Source organism: Lutra lutra, chromosome 2, assembly GCF_902655055.1.
Source record: "Lutra lutra chromosome 2, mLutLut1.2, whole genome shotgun sequence".
NCBI lineage: Eukaryota > Metazoa > Chordata > Mammalia > Carnivora > Mustelidae > Lutra > Lutra lutra.
The window spans coordinates 62,180,337-62,208,287 of record NC_062279.1 but is presented as its reverse complement, the minus strand read 5'-3'; the positions used below and the strand labels follow the sequence as shown (position 1 = coordinate 62,208,287).

The window sequence follows — 27,951 nt, the reverse complement described above, 5'->3', positions numbered from 1 at the left end:
TTTCATTACCCATTAAATTTAAGGACTTTAGAATTAAAATGCATTGAGATTCCATTTCTAAAAAAAATGGAATTTGCTACTAATTTCATGGAGTTCCTTCAGTTAAGACATTCGGTCTTTTTTTGGTGAAGTCAAGGCTCTTGGAGGGCCATATGGCGCCCCTGCAAACTTTGAAACTTTCCTCAAGATACTGCCATCTACTGGAATACTGTCACAATAAATACACACATTTTGATACCTGTGATTAAGCAGCTCCCTGTGATTAAGCAGGTTGTGCAGTGCACAACCTGAACCACTGTCCACAGCTGCTCTGGCACAAATGTTGACTGTCTTTTCATTGGCAATACATCCTTTTGAACTTATCTTTGAGTTTTAAGTTTTCAAAGAAATTAAAGTCACCCTTGAAAACAGTAGATTGTTTTGCATATAGCCTGAAATTATTTTGTCCATTGCTGCCACTTGGGTTTTTTTCCTTTTTATTTTACCAGACCTTTCTCAGTACTTTTTATTCCTGCACTGTATTTGTCCTGTATGACCCCTGCCATTTTTCTTCCATCTGTGATGCCTATATTGAACTGTTGCAGTTGAAACAATATGCTTCCAGAACCATTTGGTATTGTGTTATTGTAAAGAGACAAGTTTAAATCTCTCTTTGAGGATCTAAAAGAGGGGCTGTGCCTCTTCTTCATTTCCCACAAGCTCTGCTGCTTTCCTTCTGGCAGCTTACACCAGTGGTCCATCTTGTTTGTGTAACTCAGAATAGCAGGGATAAAGTATAATTGTGTCCGGCTTCTCTAGTAGACATCCAGCTTCTCCCTCAGCCACCTTTGAAAGGTTATGCAGGGGTGACATGACCAAAAGGTATATGTGGTTTAGGTGCTAGCCCAGTCCTGTTCTTCCTATCTGGGATTTTCTCACAAGAGTGTCTCTGTGGTTGTCACTAGAAGTGTATCAGATATAGAAGGGTTGGCCTCTGTTGAGGGTAAAAAGCCCTCTTGGGTGATGCAGACCAGAGAGCATCCACATTTCACCAGCGTTACTCACAGTTTCCATAGAACAAGAGTCTTGGGTCACTGCAAGGAAGACTGAGTTCATCTGTTCTCAGCTTCACCTGAGCAGAAAGCCTCTTGTCCTTGTTTACGCTTAAAGTCCGAGTCTGGTGGGAGATCCAGGTCCCTCACAAGCTGACATTTCGTGGATCCGGACGTGCAGGTTCACTTCCGTGGTCTGCGGTTGGCTCCGGCTCCTGGGTCTGGCCTCACCGCCGCAGCGGCCCTCCACAAGGCCTGGCATTGTGCTCCTTGTCCTGAGAAGTTTCATGGCCCCACAGTGGCTGAATGCATGCTTGAGCTACAGCAGCAGGAATTGTTCCTTGAAAACTTGGTGTTAGCTTGTACAGACTGGCCCACTTCTGAGACAACCCGAAATAGAAGGCATTTGTGCTATTGAAAGAAGAAAATTTAAAAGACATTACCAATATATATTTCTTCGTAAGATGCTCTGATGTTCTCTGATATTTTCAGTGGTCTCTCCCTTCCGTAGATTTGGCTTTCCTCCAGCTAAAGTTGCCTGATCCTGGTGGAATCCTGATTTACAGACAGTTGTGCCCACCTGGTCTTAACACTGCCTTCCATTATAATCGTCCCTCGGCTTACTCTTTAAAAAAACTAACAGTCTCTTTAACAATGAAGAATCCTACACTGTAAAACTGAGTCTTTTTTTAAGTTTAAAAAGAACTTTTATTGAGGAAAACATAAAGAAGAAAAAATACTCATTTATAATCAGTGCTGCTACACAGAGACCACCTCGGCTAAGTTGGTGGTGTAGCAGCTCCTGGCTGACTTTCTGTCTGTTGTATATGTATACTTTCCTGTAAAAACGGATCCAACTGTATATACAGTTTTGCAGACTTCTCTTTTCATCTAGCAATATCCTAAGAACTTCTTTCCGTACCAGTAAACATAACTCAGTATTATTCTTTTAATGTTTACATAGTATTCAGTGTTTGCACATGTCCATAATGTATTGAATCAGTCCCCTGTTATTGGATATCAGAGTTTGGGGTTGGTTTGGTTTTCCTAAGCTGTTGCTAAATAAACAAACTGGAGGTAAAAGCATTCAGTTTTCAGACTTTTGCATGATTTGTCTAATGGACTTTCAAAAAAGTTGAATCTGTAATTCTACCAGAAGCTAAGAAGAGGTGGAGAGAGAAAAAAATTTTTTTAAGATTTTTTAATTTATTTATTTGTCAGGACAGAGGGAGAGAGAACGAGCAAGCACAGGCAGACAGAGAGGCAGGCAGAGACAGAGGGAGAAGCAGGCTCCCCGCCGAGCAAGGAGCCCAATGTGGGGACTTGATCCCAGGACCCCGGGATCATGACCCGAGCCGAAGGCAGCCGCCCAACCACTGAGGCCACCCAGGCGTCCCGAGAGAGAAAATATTTTAAAGATCTTAGGCTTTATCAGTTAAATTTTTTTTCACCGATTGGAGGTTATAATTCTATTTATAGTTACAGTCTTTTTATTTATTGATTCTTAGTGCTGTCAAGCATTTTGTTCACAGGGAGACATTTGTGTTTGTTCTTTTGTATATTTTCTTTACTGCCATTTATTCTTCTCTTTGATGATTTGTCTGGGTTGGAATTTTCCTTTGATTGTTATTGATTTTTTTTTTATTATCAAAAATTTCAAAACAGAGTAGAAAGAATAATAAACCACCACGTTCCCATCACCCACTGAGAAAACATTTGCCACACTTTACTTCATGAACCTTTTCTTCCCTCCATTTAAGTCACATCCCAGGGCACCTGGGTGGCTCAGATGGTTAAGTATCTGCCTTCAGCTTGGGTCATGATCCTAGGGTCCTGGGATTGAGTCCTCCATGGGACTCCCTGCTCAACGGGGGGGCCTGCTTCTTCCTCTCCTTCTGCTGCTCCCCCTGCGTGTGCTCTCTCACTCTCTCAAATAAATAAAATAGTTAAAAATACATATTTAAATCACATCCTAGACTCATAACATTCATTCTCAGATTCTTGATGTATACCTCTAAAAAATAAGGATATTTTCCACAATGCCATTGTACATTGTACAGAATCAACAACACATTTGAGTGTTTTTAATTGCTGAGAAAGTTCTGTTTGATCGGCACCAGCCAAGTATGGCGGTCATATCAATGGACTAGGAGGAGGAGACACAACTTTAGCTTTCTTGTCAACTCTGAAAATTAAAGATGAAAATCTGGTGCCCATATGAGTAGTCGAATGACCTTGGCTCTCCATCTGCCCACAAGCCCCATTTAGAAACCCACTGAGTCTGTCGTGCCAGCCTCATTTGTAGATAAACGTCCTGGCTGAAGTCTGCCAGTGTATAGTGATTAATTCACGTTTATTCAGTACAGTCCTTCTTTCTCTGAAAATGTGTGCATCCAACATGATCAACAACCATGTTTCAAAGCCTGCCCACTGGGGTTGTAAGTGTTCACCTCCATTATGTCCCTCTCAAGCCTGAGTAGGGAACTTGCTGTTTTGGATGGTCACAGTTGTCTTCAGGTCAGAGGCTTGCAGTGAGTTTTAGTCCTGAGCACTCGTCCCTACCCCCATGTTCACATTCTTTTATTAAAATAAATACAATAAAATCATTCAAGAATAGGGGGTCCATATTTCTGTGGCATTGCAAAGAGAAGGGTAGTGTTGGCAAACGCCATTAAAACTGTTTTCCTTTCATTATAGATTGATTACCTTTTTAACAGACTTCTAGAACGTTCCTAGGAAAATTGGCACTGACTGCTATACCTAAAATGTTAATATCCGGGCCCATGTCAGAAGCAGCAGCTAATCTCCCAACCAAAATGAAATTGAGGGGCCAAGCTGGAAGTTGGGAGGACCACATACAGTCCAAGGTGTCAGAGCAATTGTTATAACGTAGCAAAATGACTTAGCTAGGGGTTTTGTAAAGTACTAAAAAATCTTCTAAAAAAAAGTGTTTTAAATTTTTTTTTTCTTCAAGATTTTATTTATCTATTTGAGAAAAAGAGCACAAGTAGGGGAGAGGGGCAGAGGAAGAGGGAGAAGCAGGCTCCCCACTAAAGTGCAGGGAGCCCGACACGGGGCTCAATCCTAGAACCCTGGGATCGTGACTTGAGCAGAAGACCGATGCTTAACTGATTGAACCACCCCAGTACCCCAGTACTAAAAATTTTTCTACAGAGATCTGTAGAACTGGGGATTTAATGTATTTCAAATACAATCATTATAAATGTTATAAAACACATAGATATGCAAATATATAAAAATATATAAGCATCTGTTATTCCATTATAAATTATTAGCAAAGAAAATTAATCAAGGCCAGTGGTATTTGAGATTAAAAAAATAAGTACTTCCTAAAAATTCATGCATTAAGTATGAAAATCAAATTGAAAATGAAATAATGTTACTTGACCTTTTATAAAAACTGAAAAATCAAAAGAAAGTGTGGTGATGTTTTGTTGTTCAGTTGTGGGCACATTTTCACACAACCTACTCCAGCTTCTCAGAAAGTTTCTTCTGACCTTAAAGTACTTGAGGAAATGTTGAGAAGATAGTAAGAACTAATCCGACTAGTACCCCTATTCTGTCTCTTCGAATAATCCATCTTTTATATTTATATGTGGGAAAAGCTTTAAAACAAAAACAGTGTTTTTCCTTCTTCCGCAAGGACGTCTTTCTGTTTTTTGTTAGCCAGATCTAGGTTTTGTTCAAAGAAAACATTACCAATTTGTTTATCAGTTCCTTTCGTGTCATTATCTATGCATGGAGATTCCATGTGGAAGTTACCTGTATCCATTTCAATCCGTCACATATATATTCCACACAGGCAGAAAGTCCTTGAATGAGAGTAAGATTTATTCATGGAATCACTTTGTTCTCCTGCCTGTCTTTTCTGGAGGCTTCTGGAGACACGCAAGATTGTTTTTGCAGCCAGTATCTCCTGCTCACTTCAAGATGTTAATGCCGTTTGTCACTCTTGAGGTGTGTCTCAAGGTCAAAGTGATTCAGAGGTCAGAGTTTAAAAAGACCAGTACAGTGGTTTTAGATCAATATATGGAATTTGAGTCTTAAAAATACCAGATATGGGCACCTGGGTGGCTTAGTGGGTTAAACCTCTGCCTTCAGCTCAGGTAATGATCTCAGGGTCCTGGGATGGAGCCCCACATCGGGCTCTCTGCTCAGCAGGAGCCTGCTTCACAACTCTCTCTGCCTGCCTCTCTGCCTACTTGTGATCTCTCTGTCTCTCTCTGTTAAATAATAAATAAATATAAAAAAAAAAAAAACAGGATATATCAGTACAGAAAACTCCTATTTTACTGACTTGAATTAATAGCTGGGCTGGGGCTTAGTAGAGAAGAGGCAAGCCGTGTAAACGGCCATCTGGTGAGGTGGCCCAGGGACTGGGGGTCCTGCTGGGGAGTGGGTAGCCGCTAGAGAGAGAAGACGTTGACCCCCACAAAACCTTCACAATATGTAGCTTCTCAGAAATATCTGAGTCAGATCACTTATTCTTAAAATTTCCTTAAAACAAAACAGAACAAACTTAACCCAGATTCTTTGGACGTAAATCCCGAGGCCCTAGTTATGTTATATGAGACATAGCTGAATAGCCCATCAAGTACTTTACTTGAAAATACACCATGTTTTTTATTCATTAAGGAAAAAATTTGTAAATGTGCAAATGAAGTCAGAGTATCACTTCCGCATGATTGTCTGAAACTGTTACACTAATAGAATTTCATTCTACCCTGAAGTATATAGATCCTTACAGGTTCTGAGTGAAAACTCACTACAGAGCAGTCTCTTTCCCTTGTTTAATCTTCTTTTCTCTTGGCCATTCCCAAGTTCAGTCCTAAGAGTTATAATTGTCTTTTAGAAGGGAAAAAAAAAAATACATATTTACTTTCCATTGCTCCTTTGAAATAATTGTGTCATTATTTATAGTACTTTTTCCTGGGGCACCTGGGTGGCTCAGTTGGTAAAAGGTCTGCCTTCAGCTCAGGTCAGGAGCTCAGGATTTAACCCTCACCCCCCTGACAAAAATCAGGCTCCCTGCTCAGCAGGGAGTCTGCTTCTCTCCCTCTCCATCTGCCCCTCTGACTCTTGCTCTCTCTCACTATCTTGCTCAAATAAATAAATAAATCTTTAAAAAAATAATACAGTACTTTTCCCACTTTCTCTTATATACTGTATCCATTTTCTGCTTTCCCTTTCCTTCTTGTTTTATTTTGCTGTTGTCATCAACACGATAATTCCTGTAACGTGTTGGTTTCAATGCTGGTGCACAGGGAGGGGTGGTTTTAAGTAGATGGACTTCTGTTCTGCATGAAACACAGCTCCCAGTGGCACTCAGATGTTAAAGGTGGAAATATTTGTGCCACAATCGGCACTTAGCAAAATGTATCACTATTTACAGCCATAATCTTTTACGAACTATTTTATTATTTATTGTAAATCTTTCCTTCTCACAGCCTCATGCTGTTGACCCTACGATTCATGTGGTCTGATGCCTGGAATTGTCCAGCCACAGTGACAACGGTGCTCCCCCATATTGTAACCGCTTAGATTTTCTGCAAGAGAAAATTGAAAATATGCATTCAATGTCCATTGCACTTACATCCAGAAAAGAGACTTGAATAGACTTTTTGTCTTTTCTAAGTAGCAAAAGGCAAGAAAGTAATGGGGGAGTCTACACGGGCGGCATCCAGATGCTGCTTCTGAACATTTATGTGCATGAACTAAGGTTCCGGGTAGCCTGTCTTTGTCTGGGGCCAAAGGCGATATACTGTGGCAGGTGGGGATTTTGTTAGATGAGGACCGGTGATTCCCCTCTCTATTGCCTTTTAGTTTCAACCTCTTCCGTTAGCACTTTTACCACAAATGTTAACCAGAAATAAATCACTTTGAGACAGTTTTTCCCTTTTTTCCTCTTCTTCAGCTCACTCTCTCTTGGAGAGGCTTTTTCAGAGTGAAATGACTAAAAATTTAGGCAGCTGGGGAGTCAGGAAGCGAGAGCCATGCAGCAGTCACAAGCTGGCTGTGTTTCTGGAAGAACTGGGAACCGACTAAGTGACTAGTTGAAGGACAGTAACCAATGTGCTTTGAAGTCGAGCATTATCAGAAAGTCTGTATTTCTGTTCTTGTTCTCCCTGAGGAGAGGCAGACCGGGTTTGTTCTGTGCTGGGCACATCCTGGAGCTCCCCTCTCTGCCCCCTTTCTCCCACCACTGTCCAACCCTGCCGCGTGAATGCAGTGCCGGCTTTGTCCACTGCAGCCCTGGGCTTCTGCTAAGAGCGAGTGGGTTCTGCACTTCACAGACGCATGAGGCATGAGAGAAGACAAGGAGCTTAAGGAATACCATCTGGGCACCCTGAAAATCACATCGCCTGGCGCGAAATTGCAAGTGCAGTGTCTTCTATCCTCAGAACATGGGCAAAGTTGAAGATGACCAATGTCATTGGAGATCTAATCCCATTAAAAGCAAGCACCTGCTATGTAGGGCATACTCCAAGTTTGGTTATCTCTCCTCCACTTCCTGGACATAGATGCCAATCTAGGTGACTGCGAGATTAATAGACATTAATATGGCTGTGTAGCCATAGTGCCACCAGGAGTTTTGTATCTGTGCTGAAACAGAGGCTTCTCATTACTCTGACCTCTTCATTTAAGCTTCATAATGGGGATGAGCTTGCTCTCAAAAGCAGTGGATGTGGGCAGTGGGGAATGTTTAGGATTGCAGACTGACCTCAGGGTTGCAAAAGTTTTAGAAAATTGGGGCATATCTTCTACAGGGACGTAAAGACTAAATAATTTTGAAATGGCTGCCCCATCCCCCCTTCAGCCCTCCTTCCTCTTTCTCTGCAAGGACTATCTGTGGTCTCTACTGTCCATGAGCTGCCTGAATGTTAAGGGATCACAGGAAAGGCAGCATAGCTTAGTGGGTAAGGGTGCAGACCGTGATGCCAACCTCCCCGTATTCAAATCCGGGCTCAGGGACTCAGCTCATGGGCATGGGCAATCACCTCACTTCTCTGTGCTTGCATCTCTTCATCCCTAAAATAGGGATAATAATAATGGTAGCAGGGTTCTTGTGAGGATTAAGTGCCATTGAAGTACACAGAGTACTTTAGAACAGTGCCAGATACTTAATAGCAATATATGCACCAGTTGCTACATTTTATTGAGCAAGTACTAGGTGCTAAGAACTTGACCCGGAAACACCTTCCTTAACCCTTACAGCACCCTTAGAAAGAAGGCATATTTAAAGCTTTTTCCAGTGATAAAACTGAGGCTAGAGAGGTTGTCAACTTGACCAGAAGGCACTTAACTATTAAATGGCCAGTATGGAATTCAGACTCTGATCTTTCAGATGCGAAACTGTGTGCCAAACCACGGCGCTCCCCCGGAATGAACTCAGACAAGGGCAGAGCATTACAGCTACGCATGTGGCCCGAGAGTCATGCTCTCTGTTGTTAACCTCAATATCGTCTCTTTCTGGATAAGACCTCACTTAGGCAGCCTTGACTTGTGAAGGTGTCTTCATTGATTCCTTGTCCCGTAACATTGTTTGCCCTTTTGTGCCTTTTTAGTATTCAGTGTGACTCCCTGTCCCTCACAAGAAACCTTTTCTGTTCTATGCAGGATAAAGCTGCATCCAGGGTAGAAAATTATTTGGAATGCTGTTGCCCTCAGTGATTGTCTCCCTTTCAACTCAATTTCTTCTGAGTGGCTTGGTGGTAATAGGGCTTTTCTCCTCCCATCACTGGAAATCTGCACTGTCCCAGAGAACACGTGGGGTACAGAGCTCACCCTCTTCCACCTCTTAGCAAAACCTAGGAGGCTCTTCCCAGAGTTTAGTGAGGCAGCCTCGGCCTGGTTCACCTGGAAACCTGAGGGTTGGTTTGAGATGTACCAGCCCTTGGGCTCCATTTACCACGGCCTGTTGTCCCCCCAGCATCAATGTGGTGGTTGGCTCCTGTTCTTCGTGGCTCTGGGCTTCATAACTGCTCCCTGTGGACCTTCCACCATAAGTGAACCAGTTCCCTCCGTTAAGTTTCCTCTGTTGTAAATAAATTGGGCTTTCTGTTCTCCAGGTCCGACCTCACTGATAACGGGGGTCTTCTCACATGTGATCACAATACTTATGTACAGTTTACTTTAGAGGCATGGATGGCGGATGCTGCCATTGGGTTAAGATCCTCTGGTTGAAAACATCCAGAGCCTTTGTGTTCACAGTCACGGTGGTTGTAGAGCAAGACCCTGGCTGGGTGTCTGACATCCTGATTCTAGTTCTAGCTGAGTCCCTCAGGGAACTTAGAGTCACTCAAATAGGAGCCTCAGTTTCATGGGACATGAAGGTCTCCCCTGTTAGCCAGCTTAGCTCCTTCCAAACCAAGACATTTCTAGGATGCAGTCTCAGCTTCTGTGGGGACCAGTGAGTTGTCTCCTTCAGTGCAATGGCCCCTTGACTCTGGCCTCCCTGCTGTCCTTCTGATGTGTGCTATTGGCCCTGACGGCTTGGGTGACAGAAAGTGGGTGAGCCAGGGCAAATGTCTCCCCCCTCTGGGAAGAACCTCAAGTAGGCCTTTCTGATTCTGAGTCGGGCCGTTGGTCTTCATTTGGGCGCAACACGCTGGCAGGACACACAGAGCAAGAGTAAAATTCAGGGCTCAGCTGTCCTGACTGTGGGTTTAACAGTGTTTCAAAGACGATGTTTCATATAGTCACCTTAAATATAAAACCAACCAGCAGAAATACAGATGGCGCTCGTCTGATGTCATAGATTTTCTCTTTCTCCGTTTTAAGCACAATCTTATATTCTCTTAACACCATTAAAAAAAAAAATACCTTATCGTGCATTCGTGTGTATTTGTGTGTGTTAATATATGTATATGTGTGTGTGTGCATTAAATCTAGCCTACTTGGGTAGATTTAATGCACTTGGGGCCAGATGCTCTGGGTAATGTAAATAACTTTAATTTACTAAACTTCACCCCTCCCCCACCCCAGCCCTTTCTTTTCAGAAGATACATTTAGACAATCACCATTCACATCCAATTCAAAAGACCTGCTACCTAGTGAATCTGTGCTTCACGGAAGAATATCAACGCCAGGTATGGAACCATTATTGACTTTGCTTCTGCTGTTGGTTGCTTAAAATGACTTTTCCGAAATGTGTAAATGTGCAGCTACTTTCAGCCTAGATGTGGACGTTATTCATATGAAGCTAGGTTTTTAAAAAGAGGAGAAACTCAATTTAAACAGCTGTAAAAGTTTATTAAAATAAAGTGTAGGCCGTAATAAAGTGCTTCTTTTTCCTTTTAGGAACTTATTGTTCTTTACCTGCTGATGTTTCTTTCATGTAGCAAATTTCCTTTTCTTTGAAATAGCGAAGTATAACCTGAAAAGAATTTGCTTTACACGCTTTTAGTATTTCAGGCAGGCAGCCAGGAAGATACAGGAGGGCAGTGGCAAGAACTAATCGCCAGCAGGAAGGTCGTGACCCTGGTGGGGTGTGGGTGGCCACAAAGACCACTTTGGTTTCCACGGAAGCAGCACAGCTCATTAAGATAATCTTGCCCCCCGGATTCCACCTCTCTTCTTAATCAGACTATCTGCATATATCCCTTTAATGCGCCTTTTTGCAATCTCAGCATCAGTACATAATTAATTTATTATCCGCTCTTCCTTTTTCATTTCTCCTTTCCAGGGTAGAGGGCAAGATGTGTTTGCTGTCCCCTTATCAGCAGCATGGCCAACCCTCAGGGCTGTGTGTGTGTTCTCAGAGTTATTATGAGATGAGAGAGAACCACCGCACTGTATCCCATACTCCTCACCAGTGTCTCCCCACCCCCACCCCCGCCAACCCCGGTGCAGCAGCTGGGAAGCTTCCTGCTGTTGTAACTGTAGTTCCAGCCATGAGAGAATGTCAGAAGCTCTCCGTGGCCTCTCCACCCACTCACTTGTCCAGGAGAGTGTGGGAGACCAAGGCTACGAGTTCAGGAGAAGCTCACAGCAGGGCTATTGGCCAGGAACCCCTGCAAGAATAAAGTCCAAGTGTCCTCCACACACCCAAGGAGCCTGGTGTCACCGATGGCTGGAGATCTGAGTATTTTGCAATTCGGAAAGAGCCAAGTAGCCTCTTATGAAATATTGGCTTGGGGGTATCACAGGTCACTGGAAATGGTTTGTGACAAACAGTGGGGGGAAAGGCAACTCTTTGTCACCTTTTAGTCTTGTGATGACAGATCCATTTCTTCTCATCCCCAAAGAGTCCGGATACCTACGCGCTTTTTAGCTTTGCAGGACTTTTCTATTCAAACACCATAAAGAACGTGCTTACACAAAACACATTACATAATATCTGGTTCTAGAGGTGGAAAGAAATTTTGCTTAGTTGATGTCTTCATTCTCAAACAGGGACTCTTTGAACTACTGTTTACTTCCCACAGTGTCATTTTGAATAGCCATCTTCCTGGTCCCCAAATTATCACCCTGCTGTTAAGGTGATGGATTGTGACTTTCTAACGTCATAATCTCTGCCTCAGAACTGCCGTCAGAGTGCTGTGACCCATACAGCCAGCATCCCGTGATGTATATGCAAGCCCTCATTGCTGCCTTAATGTTTGGCTTGGCTATATTTTAAGAAGGTTTTATTGGTCAAGTTACAAGCCGATCTCAAAGAGCGGTATCAGTGTATGTTTAATTGCATCTAGAGGGGGTTTCTGGGGTTTGCTTGACAGATGCATTACAGATTAGATAAACTCACACTTAAAAAGCTAACTTTTATTTGGGTGGGAAGTTAGCGTAACTGGGATTTTCGAAATGTAAATCTACTTTTCTGAGAGATAATCACTCTATACTTCAAAAAGCCTTCAGGCAGAGGACAAGCAAAATGACTCTATTCATATTTTGCTAAAACTGACAACTGAAAAGGGACTTATAAAAAAAACAAACAAGGTGAAAATGCTTTAGAAATGGAATCAAAATTAGAACAATTAAAAAGGACAAGGACAACTATGTAATCACAAAGCTTTCATAATCTGAACACATGTTTTGTAAGGAAAAGCCTCAATAATTTGGGCTAGTTATGGAGAAGACCAATCTGAATTAACAAAAGAACATAGTAGGGAGACTTTTCAAGAAAACGTCTCTTTCAAGTCTGGATAGCACTAAGTAGCCAGTGCATTCCTACTGCAGCTCTCCAGTCCCTTACCCACAACTCTGAAATCCAAAAAGCTCTTCCAACCACAATTTTTTAAATAAGTGGCTTGGTGGCAAAACCTAATGGGAGACTAATTATAGCCCATATGTACCACCAACAGTGGAATGCATCCATTTTGTTACAGAAATATCAACGTGCTTGATTATGAAGGTCCACTGGAGTGTTATGTAAAATATGTCTTGGGCACCATATTAGAGTTCTGCAATAAGGAAAAGAATGAATCCCCAAATACATCAGAGCCCAGGGGTCTCAGATAGAGACTGTGGACCTACACTTATTCCAGGACTCTGCTAAATGCCATGCTGGAAATAAAGAAATTAAAGCTACAGTTGAAGATCTTAAGGTTTGAAGGTATAAGAGTCACGGATTCTTATAGAAAATTCCGGAAGACTTAGTGGGCAGCAGACTGCTAAATCAGTGGAGATGTGGCCAGCAAGAAGAGTCCAGTGGGGATGTTCTCACACTAAGGCGGTGTTATTCACAAGGGCATGCGTTAAAGAGAAAAGGAAGAGGTGGGTAGGAGTTCGCTGGTTTGAGAGACTGGTTAGCTTTGCAAGAAGTACATTCAGTTAGGGAGGAATAGTGCCTGTGCAGCAACAGGGAAGCCAGGAAGGAGACAGGTAGTGACTAGGCAGAAAATAACGTGTTGTTAGTGTGTAAATAAACGCCTGAGTGTCCTTAGAAATCTTCTCTCTAGTAGTTTAAACATTATCGTTAAAATATTATTTCTGTTCTTTATTTACTTAGCAAACTTCTTCTTTGAAGAGCTAACGCAAAGACAAATATAAGCCCAAGGAATTGTCTCAAATTCCCAATGAGGAGAGACCATAATTAATGAAGTTTAACATGCCTGGTTCCAATCTAAGAAGTCCCTTGCAAATGCTGAAGACCCGTAGCATTAATTAGCAGTATATATTGGTATGTGTTTATAGACCCTCTGTCAATGGGAATGAGACTCTCTTCTAAACACCTGTGGAGTCGGACCGTGGGGCAGAGGAGGTGCTCCACATGAGGGCACCATGGAGGGCCCCACGGCCCCGGACCAGAGGGGTCCCTCCAGCACTTTGCGATTGTGTCTCAGGCCTGTGGAGAATGAAGCAAGCGGTATGGGAGATAGCAAAGTGGGGAGAGGTGGGTAGGACTGTGGACTGTGAAGAAATCGAGAATAGCACAGTTAACTAGGCATTTGCCTTTGGCAGATGGTATCTGAGACACACAGCTGCCACCGTCCCAGAGAAACAGAATAAACACAGAGCTTCACGGTGTCCTGGCCTTCCTTGCTGCCACTATTTCTAGACTGACTTTCCTGAGAACCAGAGAATGTTCACGTGCCAAGATCTAACATTTTTACTTGCTATGAATGTCTTGGACAGAGGTGATACCAGGGATCCTTAATAAAATGATGAGTTCAAAGCTGCTGTCCCCTTCTGCTAGAGGAATGGGGGGACCAGATATCCTGGAAGCCATGAATAGATGACAGGGCATACTCTGCGTGGCGGCGTTGCTGATGGTGATTTTACTGAAGAAATGAAAGCTCTTTCCCTTTCCTTTTACAGAAGAAATGAAATGATGGCAATTACAGGCCGTGTATAATCTAAGGTTCTTTGTCTAATCTGTAGTGGTCTCACTTTGTGGAAGATTTGCATTCAGAGAGGAAAGAGCGTGGGGTCAGCTGTTTCTCCGGGTGCCACGGGCTGCTCTGGATGAGGAGTGGATGTAGGACCGTGAGACCTGCGGCCATTCGCCATTAGCCAGGCGTCCTTCCGGAAGCAGAGGCTCTGGAGAGGAGAACTTCTGTCTCAGTACCCCTTTCAGACAATGCGGAGCTTCCATTCTGTTTTATTATGATTTTGAAGGCACAGTATGTTTGCTCTGTATTAAGCCAAAAAACAAAAACACAAGCAGAGCGGGTGTGAAGGGAAATGTGGGTCTCTGTGGAATTCTCTCTCAGAGTTTGGAGCCACTCATGCTTCTGTTGGATATTTCAGAGGGAGCTTAGAGCTTCACAATGCAAAACGTACCAACAATCACATGTGCCCACCCCCACCCTCATTATTTGCCAGCACCCCGAAAAAAAAATGGTGCCTTTTGTTGTCATTGTGGTTTAGAACAGGGAAACAAGATGTAAAGAACGTGGGGAAGGTCAAGTCCCTTCTAGAACTTGCTCTGTCCATCAGGATCTGCTGTTAAGTTAGAAAGACTGGTTTGGAGTGGCCGGCCTTGTCACCAGGCCAATTCTCGATTTATTTTCCTCCCTCTGTTCTGCCCATCAATCTGATACAAGGGGTCGCATCTCATATACTTGGCTGAGATCTAGATAAAGCATGTCTGGTGCTAAGTGGGGCCCCCGCAGCCCCGCCTCCGTCCCTGGAGCCGACCGTCAGCCAACCCTGCTACTAGGCGGATAGGGATGACCTCTTTCAGACTGCTCCCTAGGAAGGTATGCCAGTCACCTTCCTTTATGTTTAACCCTTACCAGCTCAGAGAGACAGACGGACAGACAGAGCTGTCCTGGATTATAGCAAAGTGTTTTCTTTAATCCTTTTTCAAATACAGCACATTCTTTTTAAATTCAGAATAAGTCACAAATAAGCAATAGAACATTGAGTGTTGTTGGTGTCCACAGTGTTGTAGCTTAAGCTCCTTTTTGATTCCACAAATTCCTTGTGTATGGGGAAGGAAGCTAATATGGTCCACTAACGTGCAGCTTTTTTTTTTTCCAGATAAATACAGCATAGTACTTGAAATGTATTTCCTCTTCCTTATGATTTTCTTAGTAACATTTTCTTTTCTCTAGCTGACTATTGTAAGAATACAGTATACAGGGGCACCTGGGTGGCTCAGTCACTTAACCGTCTGCTCTCGGCTTAGTTCATGATCCTCGGGTCCTGGGATCCAGTCCTGCACTGGGCTCCCTGCTCAGAGGGGATCCTGCTTTTCCCTCTCCTGCTGCCTACTCTCCCTCCTTGTGCTCTCAATCTCTGTCAAATAAAAAAATAAAATCTCAAAAAAAAAAAAAATACAATACATACGACATACAAACTATGTGCTGATTGACTCTTTACATTATTGGTGAGGCTACAAGTCCACAGGACAATATTAGTAGTTCAGTTTTGGGGGAGTCAGAAGTTATATGCAGATTTGTTGTTTGAAGGGTCAGATGTAGTTAATAGGGCACAGGACCTATGTCATCCCATTTAATTCTGAAAACAACTCGTTGAGACATGGAAACTATGCTTCCTTTACAAACGAGGTTCAGAGAGATTTAATAATTTTCCCCTGTTTTATTGAGATGTGATTTATTAAAGGTATACAACATAACAATAACATACAATTTGGTATATGTATATTGTAAAATGATTACCACACTAAGTTTAGGTAATACCCATCACCATACATAGTTACAAGTTATTTTTTTTTCACGATGAGAACTTTTTAAGATCTACTCTCACAGCAACTTAAAAATTAGCATATCGTTAACTATAGTCACCAGGCCATACGTTACATCCCCATGACTTATTTGTCTTGTCACCGGAAGTTTGTACCTTTTGCAGAGAGAGTTAATAGCTTGTACAAAGGCATGCCATTGGTGAGAGATAGGCAGCACTGGAATTCAAACCCAGAACTGCACAATACATTCTCTTTCTGCCCCGTCATCGCCGCCCACTAAGTCAGGTGTGGTGTCACTGGCAGTGAGCCAAGGGAACGTGTCTCTGCAGTGTTTGCTCCCACATACCCACACTTGGCATTTGAAGTCTCCCTGACAGATTGCCCTCTTTTAGCCAGGAATAAAAAGTAGTCCTCTTAGTAAGATTTTCAAAGAAGTTACAAGATAAGAATATACTGTTTATTCATGTAATTCTAATTTTGTCCTCTTCTCTTCCATTCCTTTCTTTTCTTTCTTCCTTAATACTTAGATATCAGGGGCGCCTGGGTGGCTCAGTGGGTTAAGCCGCTGCCTTTGGCTCAGGTCATGATCTCAGGGTCCTGGGATCGAGTCCCGCATCGGGCTCTCTGCTCAGCAAGAAGCCTGCTTCCCTCTCTCTCTCTCGCCTGCCTCTCTGTCTACTTGTGATCTCTCTCTGTCAAATAAATAAATAAAATCTTTAAAAAAAATACTTAGATATCAGATACTCATCTCTTAAAATGTTTCTTTCAGTTAAGACAATTAAAGAAAGAGTTCGTGTTTATTTTCAGTAATTTTTTTTAAAGATTTTATTTACTTATTTGACAGAGATCTCAAGTAGGCAGAGAGGCAGGCAGAGAGAGAGGAGGAAGCAGGTTCTCCGCAGAGCAGAAAGCCGGATGCGGGACTCAATCCCAGGACCCCGGGGACCATGACCTGAGCCGAAGGCAGAGGTTTTAACCCACTGAGCCACCCAGGTGCCCCTCAGTAATTTTTAATAGATTGTCTGAGCCATAAACATCGTTTCAGGAAACTCTAAAAACCTGTGATGAGATAAAACATGGAACGCTAAAGGTAGTGGGGATCTGGTCAGCAGTGCAGAAGAAAAAGTTCTAGACTGGGAATCAGGAGAATCCAGGTGTAATTCTAGCCCAGTTTCCAGTAGGAAGAAAAGAGAAGGCTTCCAAGACTTCTTCCATATCCCCTCTTTTTCAGAAACTCTGCCATTTGGAACTTCAGCCCAGGGGCCTTTATTTTTTGTAGGGCCCAAACTAGAATGCTGGAACCGGGGGAAAACAGAGTCTGTACTCCTGAAATTCTACCACCCCCGCTAAGAGTTGGGGAAGGACATTCACCATAAGTAATTCAGCACCGGGGTGGTAGTGGGTGGGAAGGGGCTTAAGAAGGGTTTCTAGGAAGCAGACAGAGAGATCTGCTTCTCTGTCTGGCTGCCGATGGCATGCATATATAATTTTGTGAAAATTCACCAAGCCGTGTACCATGACAGTGTTTCTGCGTTCCTTAGGGCTAATTGACTTATTCACAAATAGGGGGATCTAGATGCCAAGCAGTCACCTCCAAGGCATGAATCTTAGTGCACGTCCACTTCAGAGACTATGACAGTGTGACGAGGACAGCAGTCTTTCAATTACCCACCTTTTAGTCTGCAGGAACATTTCCATTTGTAGCACGAACTTACTGCCCCGCACCCAGTGACATCGAGGCCGATAGACCTGATTACTGTTGTGTTTCAGATTGGAAAGCTATTCTGTCCTGCTGATAGCGTTTCTTTGATGTCCTTGCCATAGATGAGCTGTAGTCTGTCCAGCTGTTGCCAGAGGGGGCACGTTATCATTGTGCTGGATCTTCCTGATCCAGATGATGTTATTTGAGGCTCAAAAAGATGTGCTCACAGCAGGCCCCATCTGTCCCTCGCCAGCCCACTTCAGTCTTAGAGCACGGGCGAGTTCCAGAAGAGAGCTATTGACTCTGTTCAAACTCCTTGTAGAGAAAGTGCTTGTATCAGGCCGGTCAACTTGGTGTCCAAGTTAGCCCTGCTCAAAACTGTCAGTACTGGAGTTCTCTGCAGACCCAGAGCCAGGGGGTTCACACGCTGAAGTGCAGACACACCTTTTTTAAGGGTGGTAAGCTTTGCCAAGGGGAACTTGTGTCCAGTTGGGATGCCTCCCTTGAGCTCTCTATAAAGAGCCACGAAGGCGGCTGGAGCAGGAGACAAAGAAACCCAACTGTGGCTGTTTGGCTAAGCCTCTTTATCTCTGCCCAGATGGCACAAGGGGTTGAATCGCTTGGTACTGAAGATAATCATTAACAGTTTCATGTTTGTTCTTTGTGGGGAATGTAACAGCCAAAAGCTGGGTCCTCTTTGGCCCCGGCCCGGTGTCCTCCTGTGAGCACAGCGAATGTGTACATGCTCACATAAAATTCTCTGCGTACCATTTACAAGGCCTCAGCGAGGCTATGGTCATGATTTCACTTTCGCAAAGACTATTGAGGTGGCTTGAGAATGAATAAAAGGCCAAATTCTCAAGTACGGGTAAGGGATGATGAAGAGTATTTGTTTGAAAATTGGAATGTGGTAACCTCTGGCTTCAGTTTGGGACCAGCTAATTCAATCTACAAGGCCTTTTCTGTATATACAATATGTTCTTCCATTCCTTTGCTATCAAAAATACATATTCTCATTTCATGCAATTTCTTCTTTGTGTTTATTCCCTTTCAGGGCAGCAACTGCCCTCCGGTAACCAGGGTAGAAAAAAAGAAAAGTCATTGCAAACTAGACCATCTATTTTCATTTAAACAAACTCATTCTGGATTCCCATCTGTAGGCCAAATGAGTGCTTTTCCCGTGGTAAGAAAGAGCCCCGTAGCATGCCACAGCCCTTTCTTGATGTTGTTATAGGAAGGACAGTCAGGGGCTTCATTTTTTTTGGCTGCTCTCCCTCGTGCAGCATCTTTCCTTTTCGGTGTACTGATCAATTCTGTTCTCAGTGTATCATCCAGAAAAGAAAAGGGAACTAGAAGCACAAAAGTATGGGCAGTCTTTGAATGCGCTTAATGATATTTGGTTCCCTGTATACCATCTGCTGGCATTCTATGGAGATAACCCATGCAGAAGTCCCTCAAGCTTTTCCAATTCAGCAGGTCCCAAACTAAGCATAGTATTTCCCCCACCATCCCCTGTCCCTTCCAAAACTAATTAATTAATCGATAGATCGTTTGATTAAAGCCCCCCTCCCTCTCCTCTTCTCCTGTTTTCTGTCTTAGTGGATCGCATCATCATCATCCCCAACTGACACAAACCTTAAGGTTGGACATGATGTGTTTGGGTTTCCTTAGATGCAGATCCTGAGACAAAGATTGAGTGCATATAGTTTTTTAGGAAGTGACACAGGAAACACTGGGAGACGAATGGGAAAGCGAGCAAGGAAAAGAAGGCAGCCAGTAAAGGGAATGTCATCAAACAGGTCACTTGCTGCAAGCATCTGGGGGTGAATTTCACTGGGGAGTTCCGGGAGGCAGTGGAGGTGCACACCTCAGATTTTCCTACCCGAGAGGTCAGAGAGCTGGGACGTTATGCGGTCAGCCATCGATCCGTTAAACCTGCTCTCAAGAGTCAATTCCCCAAAACTCTGGTCTCCTGCATGGGTGGGAAAAGCGGGCTTCAGTGGCCAGAGAAAGCCCTTGGGACCAATACACAGGTGCTGGCAGTGGAAAGGCAGGAAATAAAGGAGTAAAGGCCGGGTGACCACTGAAGACCAGTGAGGGTGACGCATTCACTGCCTGTCTTTCATGATTCCCTCTTCCTCCCCCTCCACTTCTGCTCAGTTACCTTTCCTCCTGTGCTGATTCTCCACCCCTCCCCAGCTCTCTCCTAAATGCATTCTTTTCTTTCAGTTCCAACTGCCAGTGACTTCATTCAAGCCTCCATCGTTGGTCCCCTGGAATAAACAACAGCCTCTGGCAGGTCTGTCCAGGTCCAAGGTCACCCCCACCAGGCCCTTCTCTCTATCCTGCAGTCATAGCCTTCCTAAAGGCTGATCTCATCATATCACCCTTGGCCCTGCTGGCTTCCCATTGCCCTCTGGATAGTCTAAACTTCGCACATGCGCTCTCTTATGCACTACCTGATTGGTTTGGGGTGTTGTTGTTGTTTGATTTTTGTTTTGTTTTGAGCAGTCTGTGTTTTCTTTGGAAATCGATCCCTGCCACTCCAAAACTGGGTTAGCCACCATTTTCTTTGAGGTCCTTGGATATTCAGAATTCTCTGTTTATTCATCACCTTCTTGATTAACTGGAAGCCCTTTGGTGGGCATAAACAGTCTTATTGATCATTCTATCTCCCAGAAGCTAGCGCCTAATAGAGTTGCTCATCAAATCTTGGGACAAAAACATATTGTTGAAAACCATGTTGTTTGTAAGTACTAGTGTTAAACGTTCTAACGAGGGATCTGATAAGGCTTTGATTATAACACAGATCTGTTTTTGACTACAGATAAAAATGGATCCCTTTATAAATATAAGATGTGCAGTAAAACCCTTTCCAAATATAGCTGGTCTCTCAATCTGATGGGAGTAGCCCACCACCATGATGTAACTCTCTTTTTTAGAATTAAATGGTTAGCTGGACAAAAGAAAGATTGCTGGGATGTTGTGTTCATTTTTTTTTTTTCACCTTAGATATAGATCTAACTGCCAACCACCAAAGAAACTCTAGGGCAGCACTTCCAAAGGCAAAGAGTAGAAAATGGAAGTATAAGTAAAGTTTCGATGGTTTGATGTGAAAGGCCGGTAGCCGAATCACTGTTATTATTACACAGATTTTCACATGTAATAATAAACTTCCCAGGCACAAATCCCCTAGGTCATTAATCTCATACTAAAAAGCTTGGAATTATTTCATACAGGGTTTTTTCCCATCCCCATGAGCCAACTGCTTTATCAAATGAGATTCTCTTAATGTAAATTATTTTATTAAAAGACATTGTTGTATTTTGATCCAAATAAGGCAAAAGTTCACATAGGCGTATCTCATACAGAAGAGGGGACACCTGGATGGCTCAGTTGGTTAGGCAACTTCCGCTCAGGTCATGATCCCAGAGTCCTGGGATTGAGCCCCGTGTCGGGCTCTCTGCTCAGTGGGGAGTCTTCTCCTTCTCCTTCTTCTCCTTCCCCCGCCCCCAGTCATGCACACACACACTCTCTCTCTCTCAAATAAATGAATAAAATGTTGAAAAAAGATACTAAAGAGAAACTTTGTGTGAGAGAGATTTGAATTCAGGCCTGAATCACCCGGAAACGAAAACATCTTTTTCCCCCCTTTCAAATCATCAAAAAATTATACATGACTTTTCCTCTTGTTTGGGAAACATGTTCCACAAATCTTCTGTCACTTCCTCAGTCACTTCTTACACGTGAAAGAAAAGCCGTTTTCTACAGCTCTAAAGCTACACAACTCCCTCGTCTTACACCTCTCCCCTTGCCTCTCAAGAGACAACAGAATTGGCCCTGCTAGAGCTGGAAATGAACTCACATGCATAGCCGTTCTTGCCCTCAGCTACCTGTGCTCTCAGTGCTTCTGCATTCTATCTCATCTCAATCTTTTCTGTCCCCTTTTTCTCTTGTGAGCCATTGTGGGGCTTACTTGTGACAAGACTTCCACTAAATACTCTATTAAACATGCGAATAAGAAATGAGTTCTCTAAGTTACAGAGAAATACAATGCTCTGTGTTATTTTGTGAGCTTTGAACCCGAAGTCCCATTCTAGGAATTTAATCTACAAATAGACTTGAACAAGTAACACTAAAGTATATGGACAAGGACGTAGGGATATTGGACAGAGATGGGGCATTTGCTGCATAGAGATTTAAAACAAATTCAAGTGTCCATAGTAGGGAGTGGATGAAATGAGCCATGGGACATTGCATGGAAAACTCCACAGTCATTAAAAAAGGATGAAGGAAAATCTGTAGGATTTATTTAAAAAGATGTCCAAGAGATAATGTTAGATTTACAAAACAACACAGGAAAAAAACTGGCTACAGACAGCATATGTAACATGATCCCATTTGTGTTAAAAAAAGAAAAGGCGATGCCTTTATGTGCACATAATACGTTTGCATGTGCATAGATAATTTCTTAACAGATAAACTGTTAACAGTTATTACCACCGAAGAGTGAAAAGGACCTGGACTGGGAGGAGAGGGTTAGTAAGGAATAGTTATTTTTTATTTTTCAGTTTATATCCTTTGTTCTATTTTTCTTACCATTAATTTGCATTACCTTTATAGCTTCTCAAAATTAAAAAAAAAAGTAAGTATGTGTTCAAATCACTTTTCTTTCTTAGACTCTGTCATTTATACATATGATGATTAGAAGCCTTAATGAATAATCTGTAAATTAAATGAACTACTAAAAATATAGACAAAGCAGTGATTCTTAGCCATCTTCCTTCAGTGAGCAACCAAGCTGGAAGCCAGTTAAGTAACTGTTTCGTACAGTTCAATGGGAGTATAAAGCAGGTTATGAATCCCCTTGAATGGTATGATCTCATTGTTTATAAATATGTGTGCATACAGGAAAAAAATCAGGAAGGCTAGGATGTAGAAATATTAACTGGCTGTCTCCATTTACTTGGGATTTCAAGTGATTTTTACTTGTATTTTTATGGACCTCCATTTCACAATAGCATATATTAATTTTTATAATCAGAAAACACAATAAGCTCCCTTCATTTTGAACAAAGGAGAAATTACCTTGTATATTCTGGTGCTGAATGCTTGACACCAGATCCTTCTGGAAGTTTCTGTCATGAGGCTATGGCTGGAGCTTTGAACAAGGAGATCAATTTCCACAGAACCACAATTTAAATGTGAGCCCAGAAAAAAATGGTAGACTGTAGCTAAAAGCAACAAACATGAATGGAAATATTTCAGCTACACAGGATGAAAAATGTCAGGGAAAAAAACCTTGTAAGAGGTGTTTGGAAAGAAGAGCCCCATCTTAAGATACCCAAAGTACCTCAGACTAAGGCATACTGGTTTTCATGCCTTGTGTTCATTGGCACAACTACTTCACGATTTCCCATCTTTGTTACACGCACCCTCGGGTACTTTTTCCCATCCAGGCTTCCCAGTCAAAGGACTCATCCATCTGTATCATGCTAGTTCCTGCCTAAGTATCCAGGAATGGTCACTCAATCAGTTGCTTCTCTTTTACTTGAATGGAATTAGGCTCAGGGACATTCGATTGAAAGATTCATGAATGGGTGGGTCCACGGGAAGGGCACTTGGGAGGTTATCTGGGAAATCAGCCGTATTATAGGATGAGAAAAAGGCTGGGGAAACCGATAATTAGGGAGTCAGATAGCCCAAAGGGAAAACTAGTTACAAAAAAAAGGTTAGGTCCAAACTCTGGCTGTCAAGTCTTTGGCTAAAGTATGGCAGCAAGAATTAATTGGTTGTATGGATTTTAGGTAACTATTTTGTCGTTCAGACAAAATGACTCATAACAATTATTTTCTTGCTCACTAATTTTTGTAAGTACGGTGTAGGTACTTGCCAAAAGGAAAGCAGGGAAAATTTTACTCAGGAAAAAAAAAAAAAAATGTGTTACTTTTGCAAATGCTTTTAACACGTAGGCATGCTTTCGGTATGTGAAAGTTATTTTTGACACTATTTTTGGCCAAATTGGTTTTCATTTTTATGAAAAATGTTAATTTTTAAAGCACTCCGGTCTATCTCCCAACTGTTACTTTTATCACTCGAAAATGTGGTATTTTAAAAATATCATCACTGGTGTCATACTAAGACTTGCCTTGAATTACATGCCTTTCATAGTAATTAATGTTTTTTTTTTTTTAAAGGCATTTGGACATGAAAAAGGAATAAAAATGAAAGTTCACCAAAATGTTCATAGCAGTTGTCTTTGAGTGGTGATGGATCTGTGGTTGTGTTTTCTTTCTTTTTTTTTTCCCCCCCCATTTGTCTCTGTTCTTCTCATTTTCTATCATGACCACGGAACACTTTCATAAAGAAAGAAAACTAATTTATTAGAGGGAGTAAGGTGTTAAGGAGCAGAGATACGGTTCACCATGCTTTAAGTTACATATAATAATTATTATGGTCACGCAAGATGGGTCCTCTGTCCAGGGCTCCTAAACATCTTGTGTTACCATGAACAAATGTTGGCAGAGTCATTTCCCAAAATTTTCTGTTAAATATCCTGCAAGTTACTAACAAAGAGCTGTGAAACCCTTGTGGGAAATACAAATAGGACCAGACTCATTTAAATACATATTTCAGTTTGGGTCCTTACTCAGCTCACTTGGGGAACGGTTGAAGCTTCAGGGTGGTTCCTTATTTTGAACCTTACAAGGGAGATCGATGAATTAAATTTACCTTAGGGACCCTCTGTTAGAGAAGCACTGAACACCATCTTATTTAACGTGGTCATGGAAATAGTGTTTCCGGGAACAATCCGCTGTACGATTGCATTGCACCACTGGTCTTATGAATGTTATTCATTCTGGTATAATTAATAAAATGATAGCTGCTCTGGAGGATATTTTCTGTAGATCTATTAAAAAAAATAACGAGCATTCACATTTTTGTTGCATCTTTTTAGTTTCCTAATAGAAGAGGTCAGTTACAGGGATGCTCTCAGTGATTACAGACAGGTTCACTGACTCTCCCCTTCGATTGTTTGCATTCTACTCCTTCAGGGTTGGGGGACACTGAGATGTTATGAGGATTAAGTATAAAAGGATCTGAGTTGGGGGCATCCGAGGGCTCAGTCAGTTAAGCATCTGACTCTTGATCTTGGCTCAGGTCTTGATCTCAGGGTCATGAGTTCAGTCCCCTGCATGGAGCCTACTTTAAAAAAAATAAAATAACAGTAATAAAAATAAAATAAAAGGATCTCAGCATCATTAAATATCTGATGAACAGTGTGAGAAGCCGTTGATGAGGTATATTTACCACTGGGGATGAAAAGAACATTCATTCATTCATCCCACAAATACTTACTGAGCGGCTATTATACACCAGGTAGCAGTGACAAAATGAAGTCTCTGTCCTTACAGAGTTTACACTGGAGGGAGAGAGGCAGACAATAAACAGCTATTATACAGACTGTATGTAATATGTACACACATATAATAACATCCTAAAAACATGTTATATATATTTGTATGTAATATCTAATTACATCATGGGCAAACTAAGCAAGTGGGGACTGGGGGGTCAGGGGTGACTGAGGTAAGGTGGTGGAGAAAGCCAAGAGAGAGAAAAGGTATCGAGTAGATATCTGGAGCCAGTCTTGCCCCACCATACTGTGGGGTAGAGCGTTCTGGGCAAAGGGAGGAGTAACTACAAGGCCCGAGGTGTTTGGCTGAAGAAGTATGGCCAGAATAGCGGAGAGGCCAGAGGGAAATAAAGAATAGCTTGTAGGGCTTTGTGGTGAAGAACGGGGCCTTGGGGTTTTACTGCAGCTATGCCAGAAACCAGTGGAATGTTTGGAGCAGAGAAATGGCATAATCTCACTTCCATTTTAAAAAGTTAATCTGACTCTTTCTTGTTTAATCTTTAAAGCCTGAATAAAGTCCCTAAAAGGCTTAATGGAAACAGAGAGGCCCTGCATAAAGATAAGAGAGGCAAAGAAAGTTGATTTAATTTGCTGAGTATTATTTTCATAGTGGATGGGATCTGTGCATATCCCTTTATTTGTCTCATTTAATTTTTCTTCCTTTTAAGTTATTTTAAAAGAGATTATATTTTAACTGTGCTTAGTTAAAATTTTGATTTCTTTTTCGGTTATTTAAACATGTCTATCTAGATATTAACTGAATATTTATGGGAAAAGTGTACAAAATTCAACCCAATACAAAGGCTCAGAGTTACAGAATTTAAGCTCAGAAATGTTTTAAAACAACAAGACAAACTCATCATTTAGAATTCATTGTAGAAAAGAGAATGCCTTCGTAAGAAAAGTGACTTTAGCCTCACACAAGAGTTACTCCATATTATTTGTAAAGAGCTATGTCAGGGAACTATGAATTCGCCAATAAAAAAAGCAATTACTCTAACAGATGCTTACAAAGCGTGCCTGAGGCTATTGTATATGTGTGTTTTGCCAGTTCCGGCAATGAAGAGGTGATTTACAATCCTAAAACCACTAATGATGGCATTTTACAAATGTTATACCAATTATATTGTGTACGACAATAAATTCATATTTACAACAGAATTCCTAAATATTTGTTACATAGCCACGTTACTGACAATCAGAAAGACTTATTGGCCAGCACATACTATGAATCTTTTTGGAGTCGGGGGGTTTGCCTTTGCCCCATTCATGGAAAGAGTAGTGAATAAGGAATTCCTTTGCCTTCCATACTGAGAAAGACCATCCAGTACTAAATCGTCCAAAACCTAGTTACTAAGTTAGGATCGCCACCATCACTGATGGATTCAGGTTCAAGACAATCTTTGGGCCTACATGCCCCATCCCACTATCACCAGTAATCTTCAGATGTTGAATCCCTTAAAAAAATTTTTTTTTTTTTTTTTTTTTAAAGATTTTATTTATTTATTTGACAGAGAGAGATCACAAGTAGACGGAGAGGCAGGCAGAGAGAGAGAGAGAGAGAGAGGGAAGCAGGCTCCCTGCTGAGCAGAGAGCCCGATGCGGGACTCGATCCCAGGACCCTGAGATCATGACCTGAGCCGAAGGCAGCGGCTTAACCCACTGAGCCACCCAGGCGACCCTAAAAAAATATTTTGTTATCCATAATATCTGAGGAAATGTACGTTCTCATAGTCTTTGCAAGACTTATATTATACAAATATATTTCTCAGCGGCTACATTTTAAAATCTTTTATAGACCTCTTAACCATCCCGCTTCTCAGCCAAGCCATTCAGAAGCAGTTTGCTGAGATAGGGTGTGAGATAATACGTTTCAGTGATAAAATGTGTAGTCCACTCCTTGTTGGCAAGCTGTGAGGCTGACTACTTAGTACTGAGCTAGAGAGTGAGTGTGAATTACAGTTTCCTCTGGGATGATGCAAGCTTCAGTATTCGCTGGGGTAAGGGGAGAGTGTGGAGAGACAAAACTTTATCAGTGGTCCAGCGATACCTATTTTCACTTGGGTGGGTGTGTGTTTATTTCCTTGTTGCATGTGAAAGCATGTTGGTCAAAATCTCTAAAAGGGCTTTGCAATTTAAAACAGCAGTTTCCACTTAAGAGATTGCATAGTTAAAAAAAAGAAGTTCTTAAATCAACTAATTGTTCCCTAGCAAGGGTGGCCACTCTTCAGGGTATCACACTATGTATTAGAATAAGGTATAACAAAAAGAAATTAATTTAAGGAAAACTGCATCCATTTTGAGAAAGTGTATTTTTTTTTTTTTTTGGTATGCATAAATAACCCAACCAGGATGTTCCTGTGTGCTTAGCAAAATGAATGCATTGAAGTCATTTTTGTTTTTATTGGGGAACTGGGATAAACCTGCTGTTAGACCTTGGGAAATCATTACTGGCTCAAGCTAATGATATTGCTGACCTCTATTACAGTCTTAGTGTCATGGGAGTCATATACACTGATTCATAAGGAATCTTTTGATCAATTGGAAAAACCTCTCTGCTCAGAAGGAAGGCAGAGAAGATGTCCTCACAGGTCAGATTGTGTGGTTGACATTCTAGAGATGATGATATTAACTCCTTCCAGATTACATCCATAACACTTTCCAAATCCTTTGCAAACAGCTGGATTCCCACATGACTCTTGGTTTGTGCAAATGAGGAACTAGGAAGTGATTCTGATACACTGTTTGCTAGCAAAGAAGTGATTTTCTTACCCACTTGCAGGTGGTAACAAGCTTGGGCCCCTCCCCCCCCCTTTTTTTTAATTGCTGAGGTGTGTGGGATTAAAGAAATTGCTGGAAGAAAAGTCGTAAATCTGCTCTAGGAAAGGATTAGTTGTTTTATGTATTTGTTTTAATAAAGTTGGACTCTTAAGAGACTTTATCATAATAAAGTAAGTGGAAGGATGTACTGAGTTGGTATATCTTCAAGTTTTTTTGACCAAAACCCAGAGGTAAATGTCATGTTATATGTAGTATGTGTTTGTGTGTACTAAATGACAATGTAAATATACAGAGAGGTTGTTGATAGATAAAGACAGATGAATGAAATAATCTTCACACATGTACCATAGCTGATAGTTTCTAATCTATCGAATTTTATTTACCTTTTTTTTTTTAATTTGACAGAGAG

The 27,951-nt window shown here is 41.8% G+C and overlaps 1 protein-coding gene across 1 annotated transcript in view; it reads left to right on the top strand.

Annotated features, from left to right (window-relative positions):
* The window catches only part of ZNF827 (zinc finger protein 827), a 165,220-nt gene that overhangs the window by 96,140 nt on the left and 41,129 nt on the right, over positions 1 to 27,951 (top strand). The window contains exon 9 of the mRNA XM_047717575.1: positions 10,038 to 10,141. Within this exon, the coding sequence (XP_047573531.1) occupies positions 10,038 to 10,141 (104 nt within the window). The remainder of the gene's footprint in view (positions 1 to 10,037; positions 10,142 to 27,951) is intronic.